General features: G+C 30.0%; 2 protein-coding genes across 5 annotated transcripts in view; one reads left to right on the forward strand and one right to left on the reverse strand.

Moving 5' to 3' along the window:
• LOC118073218 (TWiK family of potassium channels protein 7-like) overlaps positions 1–20,924 on the forward strand; it is a 152,831-nt gene that overhangs the window by 18,147 nt on the left and 113,760 nt on the right. The window contains exon 3 of the mRNA XM_035093593.1: positions 1,094–1,267. The gene's annotated coding sequence lies outside the window, so the exon portion shown is untranslated. The remainder of the gene's footprint in view (positions 1–1,093; positions 1,268–20,924) is intronic.
• On the reverse strand, positions 16,172–18,686 carry LOC118073227 (hyaluronidase-like). Of its 4 annotated transcripts, none has more exons than XM_035093612.1 (5): positions 18,546–18,686; positions 17,992–18,224; positions 17,503–17,929; positions 17,232–17,415; positions 16,172–17,150 (listed from the first exon to the last, which is right to left on the reverse strand). In XM_035093612.1, exons 1-5 carry the CDS (start codon positions 18,599–18,601, stop codon positions 16,968–16,970), a joined length of 1,083 nt encoding a protein of 360 aa, XP_034949503.1. In that variant the 5' UTR covers positions 18,602–18,686; the 3' UTR covers positions 16,172–16,967. The 4 variants fall into 4 exon arrangements, with proteins under 4 accessions (XP_034949503.1, XP_034949496.1, XP_034949519.1 ...); XM_035093605.1 differs by having other exon boundaries at positions 17,232–17,436; XM_035093628.1 differs by having other exon boundaries at positions 17,232–17,436; positions 18,539–18,679.

Consider the following 20,924-nt stretch of genomic DNA (forward strand, 5'->3'; position numbering starts at 1 on the left):
GAATTTCAATAACATTATAATAAAATTTATATTTAATACAGCTACATAAAGGTTTCAGATTAAATTCAACTTTCATTATATTTTTTAAATAACATTATAATTATTTATATTCATTATGTCAACGTTGATAATGTATATCACAATATTAAATGTCCGAAATAACTGTCATAAATATTTTATTATATTTAATAATAGAAATATTTTCATTTATTTATAAATATTGTAAAAGGATTTCATCCATTTTATTTTATGATTGAATTGATGTAATCTAGTTTGTATGTTGCGTAACAAGAATTTAGGAAATCAAGAAAACTTTGTTATTTTTTAATTTAATCAACGCTGCGTTCGTATACGTTCGATAAATGATTATTTTACGTCATCATCTTCGGAAATGTTTCTCCTGTCAAGTATTAGATTATTCTCTATTTTTCATTCCCTCGTTTCTTTCGTCTGATATACCATCGGAAGCATTTGCGACGGGATGTAATTTTCTATCGGCAATGCACTGCAGATCCTGTTTACACTTCGACTCTATGAGTCGATGGAAAATTTTTTTCCATTGCTTATGTCTATGTATAAATCATTTCTACTGACACATCATTTATTTTCTTTATTCCACCATGTTATCGTTCGTATTTCATAATCCAGGATATATTGTAACTTGAGGTCAGATAAATAAAAAAGCAAGCTTTCGATTATGTAGTCGTGATTAGCTTTAAAAATCTATTATGCTTTTTTTATTCAGAGAGAAATTTTCGAGAAACGTTAAAAGAGGTTTCATAAAAAAGTAGGAAAAATGTTTCTTGAAGGTAATTTCTTGTGTACTTCAACATGTTGGAAGCTGTAAACACATGTTTTGATGCTTGTAGTTTTGGTTCAATGATGTTGTTTGCTCTATTCTTCATCGTGTTCTTGCTAACTTCATTTTTATTAAGTTTATTATTTAATTTCTTTACAGCAAAAAATATATCATATGAATTATAAAAAATAATCTAATATTATTATAACTTCATTAATTTCTTTTATACTTTTCACGATTCTTGAAGTATAAACTTTGATTATGATGATGCTAATACCAACTATGTAATTTCAGGGAACGTGGAAGAAGATAATGTAGTTCAGGGAAGTTTGAAATCAGACGAAATGTTGCCGCTGAAGGAATACTGTTCGACTTTTACATTTCACTCTGCTGAAGAAATAATCCTGTGCAGGAAATCCATCAACTTGGCGGATACGAGGAAAAGCAGAGAAAGTAGAGAAATAGACAGTAAGTGTGAGAAAGAGGTCTTAGAAGGGCGAAGGGGTGATTGAGAGCCTAAGATCCGTAAACCGTTTCTTAAGTCTCGCGAGAACTGCATGAGAAGCCGTTTCGGGCATTAATCATTCACAAGTCGTTTTCAGGAGTATTTTATGAAGGCGTTGAAATGCTTTGAAGTGTCGAAATGTATGCAAGTTATACATAGTTGGCTGCAATATAGTTACCGCATTCAATGATAAAAGCTTTCATCATTGATAATCGCATTATTTATTTAACATTTAACTCGGCTATTCTTTTAAAAAAGGTTTTTGTGTTGCAATCATTTTTTTTAATTGCAACCATTTATCAGACCCAATTGTCCATCAACCGATTTCTCTTTAGATTGCAAAAACTACCCATTTATCAATAAAAAAGTTTTCATATCAACATTTCGATATTTAAATGTCATTATGCAACTTTGTCAATTAGTGAATTATCAGCAATTAAAGTATTTGAAAGTCTCGGAACAATTATACAGTTGCAATCTTACTTAAAGTCAATTATTCGTGAGAGATCATATTACGGACACACATACATTTGACACTTAGGACAGTGTGTTGTGACAGTTCTGGAGAAATCAGCCTAATCGAATGTTCAATTAATAACAATTATCTGTAGAACCGGGTGTATCCATCGATTTTCGCGCGACAGTCATCGTACAAGTTCGGTTATTTTCGTAGACTTTCGGATGGATCCGTTTCCATGGAGGTGGGGCTTGCAAGCTTCACTACGGAACGCCGGCTATTCGAAGCTTGATGTTCAGAGTACGCGCCTCTGAATCGCATAAGACACTCACGGAAGAATTACGAAACGTGATTCGGCTGTAAACCTTTTCGTAAATTTATTAACCATGAAGTGAATTTTTTAATTGTTCATGTAAACATTGAGTGTTTTTGAATATTTAATGTCATTTGAAAAAAATTATCTCTGCTTAAAAAAAATATATTTTTATTGTGAATTGTTATAAGAGACAATTTTTAGAAATTCATTTTAGTTCAATTATTGAATTTTTTTTTTTACTGTGTTTGAAAGTTGATAATCATCAGAGAAATATATAGAGATAATAAAATTGAATAGTTATCAGTAAATGGTTGATAGGGTGAAGAAAGTTATGCTTGCTTTTTAAAACGTGCTTTTGTCAGGTGAAAAATGAATTAAAGTTCTTCCCTCACCTGTTGTCAAAATGTTAGGAAACATTAAAGTTAACAAGCTTGTATTGTGTTAGAGTTTGTTATCCTAACGTTGAATACTATATCTTCCACAGTGACGTGGTTTTAATTAATTATTTGTGTGCAAGTGTTCAGTGAATAGTAGACATTTTAGAAATTAATTAAACTTTACAAATGAACTCAGAGTTGAGGATCACCGAATTATTAATTGATAAACTGAATTATTTATGAAGATTATTTAAGTAGTGTCAAATCTAATAGTGACTGAAAAGTGTAGACTTAATGTTCAGTTGTCATTTTCGTGTTCAATGAAACAATAAAAGACATAAATTCTTCAGTCTCGATTTGTGGTGAGTAATTATGCTCCGATTAATTGCACCATTTTCATATAATTACTTAATGGAGTACTTAATGTATGTACTTACATGCAATTAGAAAATGCCGAGACATTTTCAGGGAATAGAGTGAAACTGGATTACATATGACGTTGGTAAAAGCAAAAAAAAAAATTACACTCTGTTTCTAGGTCACTTTTTTTTTGCATTAATACAAAACTCTGCTATCTATCTAATGGGGTCCACTTTTAATGAGATAGTTTTTTTTTTTTTTTAGTTTCATGCTCTAAAAAATGTATGTAAAAGCTTACAATTTTTATATTTATTTATTATAAAATTTAATTATTAATTTACATTTCAAATGTTGATTCTGTCGATAGGTAATTAAAATTCGTGGTATATTATTTAGTGATCCAATTATTGGTAAATTGATTATGTTGTTAGCATATCAATATTTTCATTGCATATTTTTGACCTACATATTGTTGTGAACGATGCATTTTTATCTTCTGTCCATGAATTTTAAAAATATTCCTCTTTTTTGAGGGTGTGATTCATTTGATCTATAATACACAGAATTTACAGAGAAAAGCCCATACATGGTAGAATTTGATATAGTTCTATTTCCAAATGAAAAATAGATTTGACAAATAAAATTGGTATTGGAATAGTTGAAAAAGTGCTCCTCTCTCACCTTCAAAAAAATATAAATCTCCACTGAAATGTCCAATCAAAGCCCTCCTGTATTTATACCGATGATGGTGCTTTCCAATTTTTGTTTCACGATTCCCCAGAGGCATTTGGTTTCACAGATTGTAATTACCAAATATTCTGACGTATCAAAAAGTATGTATAATATCTAAACTTTATAAATGCATACACATGTATGTAAATTCACAATGAAAAGATTTTTTTTTTCTTTACTTGTTCGTTAGTTTAATCGAGAATTGGTAAAACCACGAACGAGAAATGGAAAAATATATCGAATTCGTTCGTTCGTGAAAATTAGGGGTTTTCACTACTGTAGAAACAGTGATAGATTGGTATCCACAAAAATTGTTCTGTTGGGATATTCCAGTGTCCATAGAGAGAGTATGTGAGGTTAACCACTACGACACAAACATTTGTACAAATCGATTGTTAATTTCAAGTTAAAAATTCATCATAAATACATACAAACAATAGTGTTTCCAATAGTTTTTCAATTTCAACGTAAATGTTAACAATATACAAAAACCACTAAAAAAATAAATAATTGAAAAAAATACATTTTATATGTAATTAAAGTAAACAAAACAAAAACTCGTCATGTTTTAAAAATTTATTCGAATATGAAATTGAAAAAATAATATAAATAAAATGCGGAAATTGATCGTTCAGAAGCAGTAGGTAGCTTTGCCAAAATCATTAAATAAAGTTTCTAAAGGTTCCAATATCGATATCATGGTAACGAGATAAAGTAAGTGGATTTCCTCTCGATTAATCAGTCGTAAATAATCAGATTATTAATTTTTATATACTAAAAATATAAATTAACAATTAAATAATTACTTATTTATGTATTCATCTGTTTATTAATCTTTATTTCAATTCGAATTTCAATTTAATATTATTAGTTTGTTTCCATCTCGATTTAATTACATTGGCGGGTATTTAAAAAACTCGTTAGCGTTTAAATACATCGTTTAAGAAAAATAAAGATTCTGATTTGATAGGCGAGATTTACCGTTTTCAATAAACTTTGCTGGCTGCCGAGTAGAGCAATGAAAGGTGTGGAAAAACGTAGTTGATCGAATTGCTGTAAAAATCAGCGTTGAACTTGGAAACATGATTTTCGACGTGAATATATTTCACTTAGGCATCTTTACTTCTGTCGTGATCTTACTTCTTGGTTCTTCTCACTTCCATCTTTTTCTGTTTCTCAATCTTATTCGATCATAAATCCTCGAAGAATTCTCCCCCGAGGACATTATACAAGGTATAAGGGAATAAGAGAGAAACGTCATAGCACTTTCTTCTTCAACTAATTTTTTTTGTATAAGCATTAGCCGCAGGCTGATTGATATTACGTTGAATTCCATTTCATTTAGATGTAATTAAATTCCTAAGGATGATTTGTACGAAAAGGCGATTATTGGAATGCCATGTTTAGCTCTTGGAATCATATGAAATGAGGGATTGATAAAAACTACTTGTGACGTTGACGGAGATTGCTTCTTTATTTTGAAGAATTAAAGGGTGGATCGATTCAAGCACTGTATCCATCATGTAAATAGCTTCTAAATATTGATGGAATCTATTGCAATTAAATTTTTAATAGTTTGTGCATTATTTTATCAAGGTTGATTGATTCAATTTTTGAGACTGAATTTTAGAAATTGATTTATACAAGCCTTCTCTATCAACAGTAATCTTATTTGATACAAAATCATATTTATGTCATGAACTCTACTCCAAAAGTAATTTTTCTCTCTCAAACCCGTCTTTTACTTTGAGCTTTCAAGAATATTCATGAATTTCATTATTCTTATTTTTTATTAAAAGAATTAAAGCTCTCTAGAAATTTAAATTTTTCAACTCTGTTTCAAGTCAAGATTTATTCACAACTTTATAATTCTTGAGGTATTATTTTATTTCTGATGACTGATGCTTGAAAACAGCTTAAAGTGTTAGAGACGAAAAGTTAATACTATTGAACATCATATTTTCATCATTAATATAAAATAAAAAATTTGTGAATAAATTTTTAGGTGAAGAGGTGATGGAAAAAAATTTAAAGAGCAGAGCAGAGTTCTTTTTATTGATTATCACAGAGTGCATCTAAGTAAATATATTGGTGAGCAAAATTCTCTTATACCAGATAAAATATAAAGTGTGGAAAAATGTTGAGACAAGAGCAGACAAGAAACATCTAAAAGTTAGACGATGTAATGAAATTTAAAGATTTTTTTTTTGTAATGTAAAAAGGCTTCGAATATGTGAAAAAGAAACGGTCGTAGAAGAATGGAAAATATCCTGACACTCGTTGAATACTCGATTATTATGCATATGTTGAATGTAACTACATGTTGAAAACGGAATCTTTCATTCGAAACCTTTAAACTTTTTTTTATTCTCATTTTATGATGACACCACTTTTTCTCCCAGCTTGGACTTCTTTCAGTCTCCCTATTGAGTCATCTTTATTGTGAGCATGGAGTAAAAATTTATTGTAAAATTTCCATTTTTATAAAAATTAATGTACACTATTCAAATTATAATCAATCATCAATGCAATATTTAAACCATGTAAAATATGGAAGAATAATTCTTTTTATTTATTTTTTGGATCAAAGTCTATAGTAATGATCTGCCTACGATTATTCATTGTGCAAAGTGTCCAGTTTTTTGACAAATTTTTTCCAAAGCTCTAGGCGCTTTAAGTAAAATTTTTCGATTACGCGTATAGCAGGATTCAAAAAAAAAAAAAATCAAAGTAAGAGTAGTTAAAAGCTTTAGATTGGATAAAGTGAATGTGCATAGTTTTTGTTACGTTTGTGGAAGTTTTAGATAAATAAAAAATAGAACATACCAGCTGGTTTTTGACTTTAAATGGATTTTCCTAAAGGCAAAGTTATTTCTCTATTTCGAATATTACCCAACCAGTTGCTTATTATTTATATTTATTAAGCCGACTCATAAGTTATTGAGCAAATGCTTAATTTGACATTTTACAAAGTAATCCAAAGTTATTACTTGAACACTAATCTTCAATCTTCTGTAATGAACAAGAATAGGAAGAGTCAAATATCAAAAGGTCCTTGTATGACAGTTCGAAATTGTGAAGAAGGTTTGAGTTAATTAGGATCTAGATATTAAGAACAAGTGAGGATTGGGGTCGGGTAAATTTGAGTTGGAAACTAATTAGGAACCTAAAATTAATTTAATACATGAAGCAAAAAATTTATTACGTCAAAGTTAATTCTGACTCTTCTGAATTTATTTTATTTAATAATAATGGCTTCTAGTTATTATTATAATATTCACATACTTTTGTCTGCAAAAAATATATTTTTATCAAACTTTTCTTTTTTATAAGATAGTTGAATCACCAAAAAATTTCAGGATGTAAAAATTCGTTGATTAAATTTATCATTTATTTTTTAAACATATTCGATAAAAAATTAATTTGAAAAAAAGGTAAACCTTGACTGTGTTTATTTTATTTTATCAAACGCTTTGGAGCACGATAAATTAAAATATATCAGAACATATTTAATTTTAATTTCAGTAAAATATTCCACGAAGTATGATAAGAAAATTAAATATGGTTCAGTGCAATTTCTATGCCAATAGATAAAAAATTGTAAAAAGTTTAATGTACGATTCAAAATAGTGAATAAAATCATGTTCTTCTCGTATTTAGAAACCGTATTCTTCAAGGTCTTTAGGGAATGTTGGAAATGCACTTGGATTAACGAGCGTCATCGGATTACAACCATGGGAATACTGTTAAGGGAGAGAAGTAGACCGCGAAAATGTACTTTTACGAATGTAGATGCTGGAGAAGTTGATAATTCCACTTGAATGTAACGAGCATGAGTATTCTTGGGAGTTGTTAACAAAAATTAGAATATAATTGGGATAGTGAATACTCCGTAAAATTAGTGTATTAACATCATATCGGACTGATTAAAATTGTCGACATTATGCTACATCATATTTGTTACTGTCTCGGTAGAATAATGGAAATTTCTGTTCTCGAATCACTAAATTATTCAAATTCATTATTCAAATTTTAATTATTATTGCAAGATGGATTAAATTTTAGTTTTGAATAATGTACATTCAATAAAAGAGGAAAATAGTAATTTATAATTTCATATCTCTCTTTTATGATTTATTAATTCATTAAATGATTCAGTTACTTTTATAATTTTTTTGCCTCTCGGACTCTCGGTTGTTTGAAGAACAAATACGTTATTATTACATTAGATAATATTTATTATTATTTTAAAGCTAAATTAATATTAAATGTAACTTCTCTTGATGAATTATTTAAGTCACATTTTCAAATTAAACTAAATTAAATCTGCTAAGAAAAGTTACTTTTGAAGTAGAAAAAAATATGATTTATAATGAGATACTGTATAAATAACAAATAAACTTACATTAAAGAAAAAGTTGCGGATTCAATTGTGGCTTTGCTATAGTTATTTACTATACAATTCATTCTTCTCACAAATCACGTTCGCACTCGAGACATTGAGGGTAAGTTTGTTGTTAGAATACTTTAGCAGGTACTTTGTTCTCCCAAACTCGCACAACTGCAAACACAATTCATTAATTGTCTTGGCATGGTAGCTGGTGAAATTAGTGTAGGTCGTAACCATTCGTAAGCCTAGAAGCAATTCGCTAGTCGTATCAACGGCTCGTAATGATCATCCCCCTTACATGTGTACACCCATTAACAAAATCTCTTGTGACTGTCTCTATAGCGATTTGTCTATCTCGATATCTTCCGTGCATCAAGATTTATTTATCCGCTGGGAATTTTCTATCTTCTGTCGTTGGTCGTAGTCGAGTTCTGCATCCGAGAGTCACTCTCTAGAGATTTGCTCATCAGAAAAATTAAAATTGTGTACTAAATTATTGAATTACTCAATGCAGGTCGAATTATATCCATTTTCATTTTTATCTGTGCTGTTAATTTCACTTGCAATTTTTTAGATTATTCAATTTATCTACTTAATCGAATTATTTTTTATCATTTCTATTGGATTATTTTTTTATCATTTATTATTACTTTATTTTATTTCCTCTCGTTCATTCAAATGAAATTATAACATTTTTGCATTTATATTGTTGTAAAAATTTATCTGGTTGACATTTTTTCTTTCTTGTTGTAAATTTTATCGTACGATTACTACGACATTTTGTTAGAAAGTTACCTTAAACTCTGTGACTGCCCTTTAGAACTCCTCGAGATATTCATCCTTTTGACATTCTCTGCCATTTAAAGGATTCTGGCTACTATGCTGATTCTATGCTCTATCAAGTTTCCTCGCACGTTAGATATCTTCACACTAGATATCTTCTCATGTTGGAATTTTGGTCGCGTTTCTACGGTAGTGGGTTCACAAAAGTCTAAAGATAGAAATCTTTTCAAATGTTTTGTCAGCAGAATTTTTATTCTAATATTCCTGAAAAAGTTTCTGAAATTCGAAGACCTGTGCTAGAATCTTTTTACAATTCTTCATCGATTTTTATTGTTTTCTCAAACAATAAATTAAACAATGCAACAGAATTGTTGATAAATAATTCTGAAAATTAAAATTTCATTTGAAATTCACACAAATCCCAAGGAGTCTTTCACTTACATAGTTGACCTCTGCGGCTTGGAAAGTTACGCAAGATCACTTATGTATTTTGCAATAATTGAAATTGTTTTAACAATACAAATGGAAATTAATGAGAGAACTGTTTGAATTGTATTTGACTTGGTCAGACTTATTCGTCAACTCCCAACTAGTTTATCTGTATCGTAGAATGAGATTGGTCATCCAACAAGTATCAAACAAACTATAGATTGATAACTGGGTTAGATAAATTGAGATAACGAGCGGGATGGTGTGTTTCAATTCACGTTTCCACGAATGGTTATAACAAGGTTTGGTATTGTACAATGAAACTATTATACGAATAGATATTGGCGTCAGATGTTTGTTTGCTTTAGGACATATGCATATAATTATCGAAAAATCAATGCATTCAATGCGTATATATTCCAACTACTGTCATTTTTTTATTCTCTATCAACATTCTCTCATTCATATCTCCTCTCCACATATTAATTACATCTCCAGGCTAATAGTCATTATAACATAAAATGTAAAAAGCACATTAAAATGTTTTATGGAGTAATGGATTATTATTTTATAGTGAAGGAAAGTTGTTGTTTTTAATATTTTTTATTATTATCACGCTTAATGGATATTTTTCACACGGATGTGGGCGAAATGGAGATAAATAGAATAGTAGTGAAAAACAAGATTGACGAGAAAAACACATGAGAGTTCTCTTTTTCGGTAGGTAGCTTCAGGAGAAAAGTTCAAAAGGATTAATGCTTATCCACAGCAACTTGTTGAGTGCTATGTCTGAAGATAAACGGTGCGTAAGTTTGCGTTGGAGGATCTAATTTTTTTTTAACTTACCTTCGGCAATGTGAGAGTTATCGGGATAGAAATTTGACACATTTATCTCGATGTGCATTATTGTGAACATCGGAGTCGAAAGTTTTTTATTGACATTTTTTTTTCTGTGATATGTGAAAAAACTCTGTTTATGATAAAAAATAATAATGAGTCTAGACATATTAAATTGAATGGATTTTGCCAAATTATCTGTAAAAAAGTTTCATTTTATTGAAATAATTTTTTATAAAAGTCGTACACATTGGTGCTTTTTATTATTAGAGATAAATTTATAGTGATCTATCCGCTTATTAGTCGCGATTTAATTCGATGTTTTGATCATTCTGACGGTTTTAACTATGTTTATTATTGAAAGTCATGCACGGAAACTAATTGACTGCATCAATTTAAATTTATCAATTTAGTTTTCGAATGAATAAATCTGCATAAATTTTCACGAAAAAAAAACATTTAGGTCTTTATAATTTAACTTATTTTATTCGCTAATTATATATATTTTTTTATCAATAATATATTGCATTTTATTTTAAAATTTTTAATATACTTGAATGATTAATTGCTACAAAAAAAATTTTTCATTAAAAATTATTCCGAATCCAAAGTGCAGTATTTTTTGATAACATAAATATTGATGATGAAAGCAGTTTTATGCTTTTTTCAATTTTTCAACATCTGTTGTGTTTATTTTTCCAGTGCTCAATAAACATTGGTTTTAACAGGTTGAACGTTATGTTAAAAAAATATACACACACATTTTTTATTGAAACATTTCTGATCAAGCTTGGAAAATTCTGGATGGCATTGACGAAAGTTTAAATTCAAGCGAACATATTTTCCGAATGTCGATTTGCTCGATTCCAAAGGGAGTGTATTGTAGACTTGCACACAGAATATGTCATTTGCACGTGTTATCGCGACAAAGTGATCGTATGAGTGAGCAGGAGCACGGTCTTGATGCTTTGCTTCCCTGGGGGTCTTCTTGTGGCCTGAACACAAGAGAGAACATGCTGGCAGAATCGTAACTCATTGTAATGACACCCATTTCAAGTAAAACTGTCATAATCCTTATTCATCTTTCAATTTTTTATTGAACACATTTGTGTTCAATTACCCTAATGGATGTTGATCAATTTAGTTATTCGTAACTTCTCTATCGATTTTCAGCCTCTTATTAAATAGAAGACACTTTAGGGGAAATTCGAAAGCTCCATCTGGTGATTTTGCTTTGATAAAATGCGAGATGTAAATTGAAACTAAATCGAATGGGAGATCGAAATCAATTGAGTATCGCATGTTTCAAAGCAGGGTTTTGATACCAAAGCTTACGCAGATATGTTACTCCTTTGTCAAACTCCTATTTCATACTTCATTTGCACACTCAATCTGATCTAAAACGTGACTTGGCGTTCGTATGTACTCTGAGCTAACCTAAAGGCTTTTCCTGCTGAAATGTACACATCTGAACAAATTTAAGATTAGCCCGAGAGATCTTAGATAACATTTACGTAGTCTACATGTCGATAGCTAACATTAAGACAAAGAAACAAAATCTTATACTACTTTTCTTCCAGTTATATTTTTATACATCATTTGAATATAAATTCTCTTTTTATTTCTGCCATTGAATAAATTTCTTCCAAGCTAATAGAGTTCTTCACTAACTAATGGACATTTTTGTGTTAAAGGAAAGAAATGAAAGAGATAAAAGCTCAAAATAGAATATGAAAATTCTCACGTATTAAGAAGTTTTGTTTTCGAGTGTAAATTAATCGTTTACGGAAATCGAGAGCTTGTTTTTAGAACTCATTTACATGTTAAATTGAGGGGAAAATACTTGGAGTGTAATGAAAGCAGGAAATAAATGGAAAAGAAAGGATATTGCTCTTTACTTGAATAATTTAGAAATACACATCTGGATGTTTTTTTAGAACACTTTGAGAGTTTGCTATTTCTTGTTTTATTCAAATGAAAAAAAAAATCGAGAGGTTCTTACCTCCATTTCTAATGTTGCTATTTTATTTATAAAGAGCAATACGTATTTATTGAGTAATTTCTAACAAGATTTCCAGAGATATTTTCAAAATTAAAACAAGTTCAACATTCCATTTTTAATGAAAACGTTCTAAAAATTCTATCCGATTTTTTTGTTTTTTTCGGAATAAAAAACATAATTTCTTTTAATAATACATTTTTATATCGATCTAATATTTATGAAGCATTGGTGAATGTTTATTTTACCAGACAGCCCTGGGTTTTCACATCAGTTGCAAATACCGAAAAATAACAAACATTCAGTGAAATGAAAATAAATAAAAAATCAAATACATGTAAAAACAATATATATTTATATTAAATATAAAGTATTTTAACTAAAATCACGAAAGCATTTCCATACGAAGTTGGAAATTTTTTTAAATATTATAAAAAAGTTTTTTTTTTTTTTCAAATATATATAAATGTGTTGGTTAATATTCAAATATTTTAAAATTACTCACACCCAGTTCACAGAGTTTGTAAAAATAATTTCATAAATCTCATAGTTTTAACATGTTGCATGCAATTAGAGATGGAAAAAATTTCTATAGAAGTGGTCACACACAGAGGACGGAAAAAGGAGTTTAGAATTCCAAAGGAAAGTTTTGCATTCTCTGAGTGCCTATCTTAAGCGGAAATCACGTACTGAACTCGCCTATTGCAACAGACAGGATGTGTGAGTCGTGTTAACGCGACATTAGAGCCGGAAAGGGAAGGATAATTATGCACGATGAAACTATTACCACGAGTCATGCTTCAGACAAGTTTCCGGAGAAACTCTAGTCTGAGTAGTGAGTAGAGAACAATTCTGTTGTCCTTGAATACGCAGGATAGTATACGTACTTGCAATGCTATAGTCCTTGTATGCAATGGACTCGAGGTCCTTAATGATAAATTACAGTCAGGATGTCTTTTTGCTGCCCACCTAATAAATTATATAATTTAGTGTTTTTCTTCTTTATCAACAAGGAGACTCATCATCAAAATATATTAAGGAAATATTTCTTTTGAAATTATGGCTGTGTAAAATTAATAGTTTTACTCTTCATATTCATGATCAAGATGAATTTTTTAGGAAACTCGAGGTAGAATAGTTATGAAAGGCATAACAGCTTTTTTTAATCTCAGAATTTCATCGTTGTTTTCAACGTATGTGAATCTCAACTGTGGACTTTTTCTGTTGGTTTTTGTTTAAAGCAGATTTTACTGACTAAAAAAAAAAACTTGAAAAAGTAGTAGCTGTTTTTAGCGTTCTATTACATAAAACTTGGTAGTTTTTTGTTCTATAATATTCATTAAGGCATGAAAATATTTTCCGATTGAGAATTTACGCCTGAAATCATCATGCCTGAAGGCACTGTTAGGCTTCTTGTACTCCTCCTTGTTAGGAAAAACAAAGGAGCCAATATTGGTTCAATATTGGTCAAGATTGACCGAGATTGGCTCAATATTAGACTAACCTTGGCCCCTCCGTTAATCATGGTTATCTCTATATTAGTCTATATTATTTGATGATGAAAGTGATCAGATTAATTTACAGAGTCATCATTAGATAGACAGAGCATCACCTCTAAAAGATATTCACTAATAATATTTGTTAATAAATAGTTTTAGCAGCTAACTATCTTGTGAAATTTAACTAAGAATTTTTTAATATAAATTTATTCTTTTATTTTATTCTCAATAATACCTTAAACTACTTTAGTCGATAAAAAATGTTTCTAAGTAGAATAGTTCTTTTTTGTTCAGACATTCTAGAGCTGAGGTATTTAGAATTTATTTTTTGTTGATTTAGTCTTTTTTTAAAATAAATTTTGTAGGATAATCTCTTGCATTTATTTATAATTTATAAAAGATTTTTTATATAAGAAATATTACAGTGCTTATCTTCTAAAGGACACTCGGAAGAAAAAAGTTGATCTTAGGTGCTTCTGTAAAATGTACAACCAGTCTAGAAGTTTCAAGAAAGTGTAAGATAAGAGGACAGAAAGAATTTTCTTCAGTAAGCTGAAGTCACAGTATCTGTCGTGTCCCAACAGAATTTGTTTCAAGTCGCAATTCTATCCTTGTTGGAGAGTACGTTTGAGACTGGCCACGTTTGGTGCTTAGCTAAATTATTCAATTCATTCTCGTAGAGTTCGGGACTAACTCCCACACTAGGCTAACGTTTGCTCCAGCTCGTAAACGTAATATCCCGAGACGAGTTTTCCCAGGAATTTTGTTCCGGGTACAGAGATCAGAGGATGCGAATAATTGGTGTTAGTAACAGCTATTTTACCAGGAATTTAGTAGTGTATCTACTTTTTGTGGACACCACTTTTCTATTTTTAGTGTTCACGTAATTAAGATAAACAAGAACAATTATGAAACTTGATACATTAATTTTATTAAATATATTTGCCATCAATGTGTAATTAATCAAGCTTTAATTATTGCATTTTACTTTCTCACAAGTTAATTAAACTCAAACAAGTTTCAATTTTTTTATTCGATTATTAATAATTAAATCCCATTAATATTTCCAGTAATTTAATTTGATTCAAATATTAGCTGCTGTGTTCAAGAATGATATTTTTATTGGAATATATTTCAAACAAAAAATGCAATATTTTACTTTGCCTTGGTAATAAAATTTTGCATTTTATCTTTTTTACTACCTTCATGAATGAACATGGAAAAAAAATGTCCAGATTACATCAGATCTTTGTTTTAAAAATATTCCATTTGTAAATTCACGACATATGTAACATATTTATTCTCAAATATCGAGAGAGACTTGATATATTACAAAAAATTTTGAATCAAAACGTTTTTAATCTAATTACTTCTAACGAACGATGCATCAACAATAGAAGCATTTTTCTATTAACTAGTAAAAAATATTCATTTTTATTTTGTAAATACCTTAGAAGCATAGAAAAGATATTTCATGCAAGCATGTAAATTTATTCGTTAGCAAAATGGGTTTATGCATTTTTCAACAAGACATTAATAAGAATGCTGCAACAAAAAGCTAGACTGATCTTTGTAAATTTTTACAAGAATTTAATAGGACGATGTAGCATATAGTATGATGATAAAATGGGTCTTTTTAGAAATGGGTGAAAAGTATGATCCGCACGCAAGCCATTAAGGTCTCGGTGAGGCTTTTGGCGTAGCGATACGTTCCGGTACCTTAAGTTGATTAAGTGTCGGACAAGCTGGTATACTCGAGTATGTCGCTATAAAATGTCTGGCATCTGTCACGCGGCTTTTCCGCCTAAAACCATTCTCCTCTTTGCCTCCATATAAACCAGCATATCTATTATAATGCCAACATTCTCAAAATCAACACCCAGAACAACGAAGATGGCTTCACCTTATATATTTGCTCGTCAATTTACCAAAGAAAATGTTAAAAATAAATAGACTAAATGGTGGAATGATTTCAAGCTCGTCGTGGACAAATATTTGGCTTCTTTGAAATGTCAATATCACGATAGGGGTATTGAGTAAGAATAATGGATGCTGTACAGATATCCAGGATCTCTGATGCTTATCGAAGCAATACCTTTGGCCATCCATCGATTCCACAGCACGTTTCTCGGTATTCTAGACTTAACAATCGGGTGAGCGCGTTAATCAGAATGCTTCTCTCAACAATTCGAAACTCCGCACACAATCTCGGCTACGAGTGGAGTGTAGGCAAGGTTGTAGGAGTAAATTGGTGGATATGCAGCAGCAACGTTGATCGCATATAGCTCGAGAAACTCGCTGCGGTAAATACCCTCTTGTACTCATGGGGCAATGACAACACTAAGGGAGTTGACGTTGGTAGAACCGGTCTCTCTGTTCTGCATCGTTCCAATTACCATGTCTCCTAAAATTACCACACACTGCTGGACGTCACCACGTGTGCGCGACATTTATAGGCAATGACGGTGAACACGTGGCGTTTGAGAAACGAGCAGAAACCTCTATTTTTCCCTTTTTTTTTTTGTTTTTGTTTGTTATTATGTAATTAATTATCTTTCAGGTTCTGAAGCAACAAAAACACATCTATGATTTCTTTGATCGAGTCATTATTTTAATTAATTATTTACCAACGGTATTTTTTAGGAGAAATTTCTTTGAAATTAGATAATATTTTTTTTAAAAGTCGACTTTAATTACCAACAAATACAATCAATAATTTGTTTTTCAAAATATGAAGAGGTCTTTCAGAACTCGTCATGCTCTTTACACGGAAAGAATCTTTTTACTGTTCCGAAATAAAATGTGGATATATACAAGTGAATTTCGAGTTACTGTAAGTAAAATTCACTTCTGTATACACACGTTTTTACCTTTGAACTTCGAATCGTATACTTTTCATTTTTTTTCTTCTAAGCAGTGAAAAATTCTCTCCGTGTATATTTATTTTTTATTCAGTTCAAAAGATATTGATGCTTGTTGAAATTTATTTTTAATAGAAAACAAACTTTTAATTAAATCTTTATAATGATATGTTTTTAAATTTTCAACTAATAGTAAAAAAAAATATTTTTCCATTTTGAAAAGAATAGAAAGTAAATGCAGTCACACCAAGATGCAATCAGAAGACAGATGAAATCGTATTTGATATTCGATGGATTTTCATGATCATTAGAGAGAGTTTGAAATAGAGCGACTAAGAGAGATGATAAAAAAAGTGGAGTATAGTTAGATGAGTAACCTGATTGGATTTATCGGATCATCAGATTGCTATCGAGGTTCTGAAGTAATGTCGTTTTATATTCTTCAAAAAGTTTTTCAAGATTCTTTATACCTAGACTTTATCACTAATTTAAGCTTGACTTTTCAGTACAGTTGAGAGATTTTTGTAGAAACAACTTCATTATTTTTTTTCTATCCAATAGGAATTTTTCATTTTTCAACTTCGTCAGGGTTTTTAAAACCACTCAGTACTTCTACACCACAATTAAGAATTTCTCTCTTCTGCATAAAGTTTTATATTTCTCATCATTGGTCCAAGTATCGTATTTAGATAATTTTTAAATTCTGTACATTTCTCTTCTGATTCAAAATCTCGATAACTTCCCCAAATGATGTGACCACTTACGTTGTGCTTCAAAATTTCTTCAAATGAAATATTTATATCGCGCTGTAATAAAAAAAAACATAATTATCAAACAAGAAATAAAAATCATAACATTAATTGATGACAAAATAAATAAATATTTACTCTTGTAACAAAAGTATCTGGAGCATCCTTATATTTATACCAGAAATAAGGATAAATTTCCAAAGGTCTATCATATTTATCAGCAATACGACGTGCTTCCACCAACCGTCCGTTGATCCATCCTATTTTTTCCTCATCTGATAACGTTTTTGATGGATAAAGAGATGGTAATAAAACATCAGTACTATTCCAAAGCCATTTTAATCTATTAAAACAATTGCTTTTTCAAAAAATATTTTAAAAATTACATTTAAATTCATATGCTAATGACCTGTCATTATCCAATCGAAGTCTGTTATCACATTGATAATCTCTTTGCCCAGGTGACAAGTTGAAACATTCAGGATAATTATAAAAACCCCAGGAAGCATTAGGTCTAAGTCTCTTAGCATTTCTGATGGTAGTTTTTAGAAAAAGTCTTGCACCAATATGAAACTGTGTTGAAGCTCTTCTTCTCAAAGTGTCGTTATCATAAGATGGATTATCTATTTGTACAAGCTTTTCAGAATAATTTCTATAGTGCACTAAAGCCGATCCCCAGTTTTGTCTGTAAATGGGTCTCCAGTATTCAAAATCAATTATTCCAATTCCAGAGAAGTTGGGGTCAGTTTGTTCTCTGAGATCCGCTCTAAAGCGTTCCAAATGTTCGTCCAGATTCCCTCTTTGAGGTACTCCACCATTTATGATAGTAAAGGAACCTGAAAGTGTTAGTTATTAAACATAATAATTGGATGTCAAATTAAATTTAACATTTTTCTACCGTTTGAATTCTTCAATAAACGAGGAAAATTCCCAGGATGATACATTATGGTTATATTGTTACCCCTAAACGTGTCATTTAAATTTTGAATTATTCCGTAATTGCTGCTAACCTCGGGAAAATATATCCCATACTTGTTACATGACTCTGATGGAACATTCCAGTAAATCCTATAATCCTTGGATGCAGGAGGTGATGGTGGGCTATTATTAGTTGAGGTAGCTTGACATGACCTATTACGTAAAATATAATATTTGGATAAATAAATTTATTTAATAGTTTTTAATAAAGGTTATTGGTCTTAAATAATTTATTATTTAATAAAAATCTAAAATTTGAATTATTACAACCCATTGCAAAATTTTTTTTGATAAATGTTTGATAAAGAGTTACGATCACTCAAGTCTATTTGGAATAGTAACTATAAAAAACAACCAATTTTTCATTTATTATCACCATCACTAGAGATAGTTTCTCTGTTCAACTATAACTCTACACGAGCACATGTCACACTGATCTATTCTGACGTTAATAAAATATTTCTTACATCTTACCAGAGAGTTGAAGCAATAATAGAGAAAATGATACAGAACATAAAAAATTTAATCATGTTGAGTGACTAAAAAAAATTTAATACTCGTATAATTTCTTGGATGAAATTCTTTTCAATACTATTATTGAATTGATCGGCGTATTTAGCTATTACATTCTGAAAATATTTATGAAGTCTTTATCATATATAAGATATTTCGTCATTCCCTAATAGCTTTTGCCTTGAAATATTCTACATCGTACTTCTATTCGTGCAGTCATTTTGTCACGTGTTCTGTATTTGATATTAACGATCACTATTCACTCTAGTCAATAAAAGTTATTGATATCAATTATGTACATCCAATATTTTCTATGATTGGAAATATTTCTTCACAAGTTGATGTCAGGTTGTAACAAGGTAAACAACATAATACAATGCAGAAGTATTTGGGTAAAACTTTATTTTTGTGGATATTTAAGTAACATGTTATATAAAAAGTACTTTTCTTGGTAAATTCATTCACCTCTGCAGCAGTTTCTTGAAAATCCCTGGGATTTGTGAGCAAAATCCTAGAATTGTGGTCGATGTTCGACCAGAGCTTGACAGAGAAAACCGACAAAAGCCTTAGCTAACTCTGCAACAATTGTAGACTTTCATCTTTCGAGAGTAAACCGACGGATAAATTTCTGAGTTACTGCTACGATTACAACATATAAAATATACGTACTTGGTCCATAAAAGTATTAAGCTCATACTCTTTTTACAACTTTTTTAATCAAACTCTTTTTAACATTATTTTCAACTCTATTTGTCCGAATAATAATATTCTATATTTATCTTTTGATTGGATTTTTATTTTCTGTCAGCATGGATTGATTTTTTTTATGATAAAATATTTCATTTTATAATCCATTAACTGTGTTCGTGTTGAAACACGTTACATTTTACAATCACGGAAGTCAAATCGATAGATGTATTGTATTTTATAGTTGTTAATTAAAAATTTTATAGTTGGAATTTTACGACAAACAGACAACGTAATTTCCTTGGATATGAAGATGGCCAATGTTCGTTTACGATCATTCCTGTAAGCTTATCGCTTACTTGTTATGTGTATTTGGTTTTTCAACCATTTCATAGACAGGTAAATGTAAAAATAAAAAACCAGCAAACAGTTTATTTCGTTGCATTGAGCAGGTAGTTTGCAAGAAAATTATGACATGGAAGTTAAAAAATAAAAACATGATGCAGAATAGAAGCATCGTTGGAGTCATAGAATTCTAGAGGTTGAAAAATTAAAATATCTTGGACTTTCCTCTGCTTCTGGTCTTCAGATCTTATTATTTTTTTATCGGATAGGTAGAAACAGCAAAGGAAAAAAAAGTTCGTGAAAATACAGAAAATTGTGGACAAAGTTAAAAAAAAAAGTCAAGCTAAAGAAGCTTCTCTTTTTTATGCTCAGGACATGACGCTACATTTCCACGCTCGTGCTCAAGGGTCTTACTTTCATGTGGTGCTTCTACCTGAAATGGTGTATTCCACTTGGGAGAGACAGAGCAAGTAAGCTTTCTACTTGAAAAATGAAGTATCACTTGTCACTTTGTTGTCTAATAGATCAAAATTGGACTTTTAATGTTTAGACATTTTTTTTTTTAAATGACTATTAAAGTGAATGTATTTATTCTACAAAAAAGAGTGGAATTACGAAGCTCAATTCAATCAATACTTGGACTTTTTCTATTCAGCATCCAACATGATAACATCATGAAAATTTAATTAAGAAGTTGAATTAAAAATCTACTACAAGGTTAATTCATTATAATATTCAAAAAAAGAGGAGATATAAATGTGTAAAGTTTTGAAAAGGTGATTCAAGTTTTTTCAGAGCTTTTTAAAGATATATTGCAGATATTTTCCTTTTTTATATTGACTGTTTAATGTTCGTACGTAATAGTTATCTAGTGTTGTTATAAAAAAGTAACATGTCCCCTGTGGGTATTGGGAAACTTTAAAAAAAATGGAAATTGCTCTTTCGAAACCGAGCTGTTCAATGTCCACCTTCTCTATCTAACTTTATAGACGACTATAAATATACGGTTGTTAAAAAATCATGTTTTTTGAAAGACTCAAAATGTTGGCAATAACCCGATGCGTCGATAGTTGATAGATTTCCAGAACATTGAAAAGGAATAAATAAATGTCAAGCTGTATTACTAGACAAATATTTCATCAATTAATCAATCTGTTTGATATTTCATTAGCTTCTATGTTTTCTTAAACGATTGTTTTCAAGGCATCATTTTGTGTTATCTGCTTTGTTTCACTAATGAGTTAATTTAGGAAAGTCAACTAATGGTAACTTTCTGGAGCCTTTATGAGTAAAAGCTACTGGTCAATT

Source organism: Chelonus insularis, unplaced genomic scaffold (assembly GCF_013357705.1).
Source record: "Chelonus insularis isolate UGA/USDA-ARS -01 unplaced genomic scaffold, ASM1335770v1 contig_131_pilon, whole genome shotgun sequence".
NCBI classification, from domain to species: domain Eukaryota; kingdom Metazoa; phylum Arthropoda; class Insecta; order Hymenoptera; family Braconidae; genus Chelonus; species Chelonus insularis.

Bases quoted from the DNA above. Each gene is read 5' to 3' on its own strand.
- LOC118073227 (XM_035093605.1), bottom strand. From the start codon at position 18,601: ATGATTAAATTTTTTATGTTCTGTATCATTTTCTCTATTATTGCTTCA. The intron at 18,225-18,545 runs GTAAGATGTAAG...TTTACGTAATAG, and splicing joins ATTATTGCTTCAACTCTCTG to GTCATGTCAAGCTACCTCAA. The intron at 17,437-17,502 runs GTCATTAGCATA...TTGTTTTAATAG, and splicing joins CTTCGATTGGATAATGACAG to ATTAAAATGGCTTTGGAATA.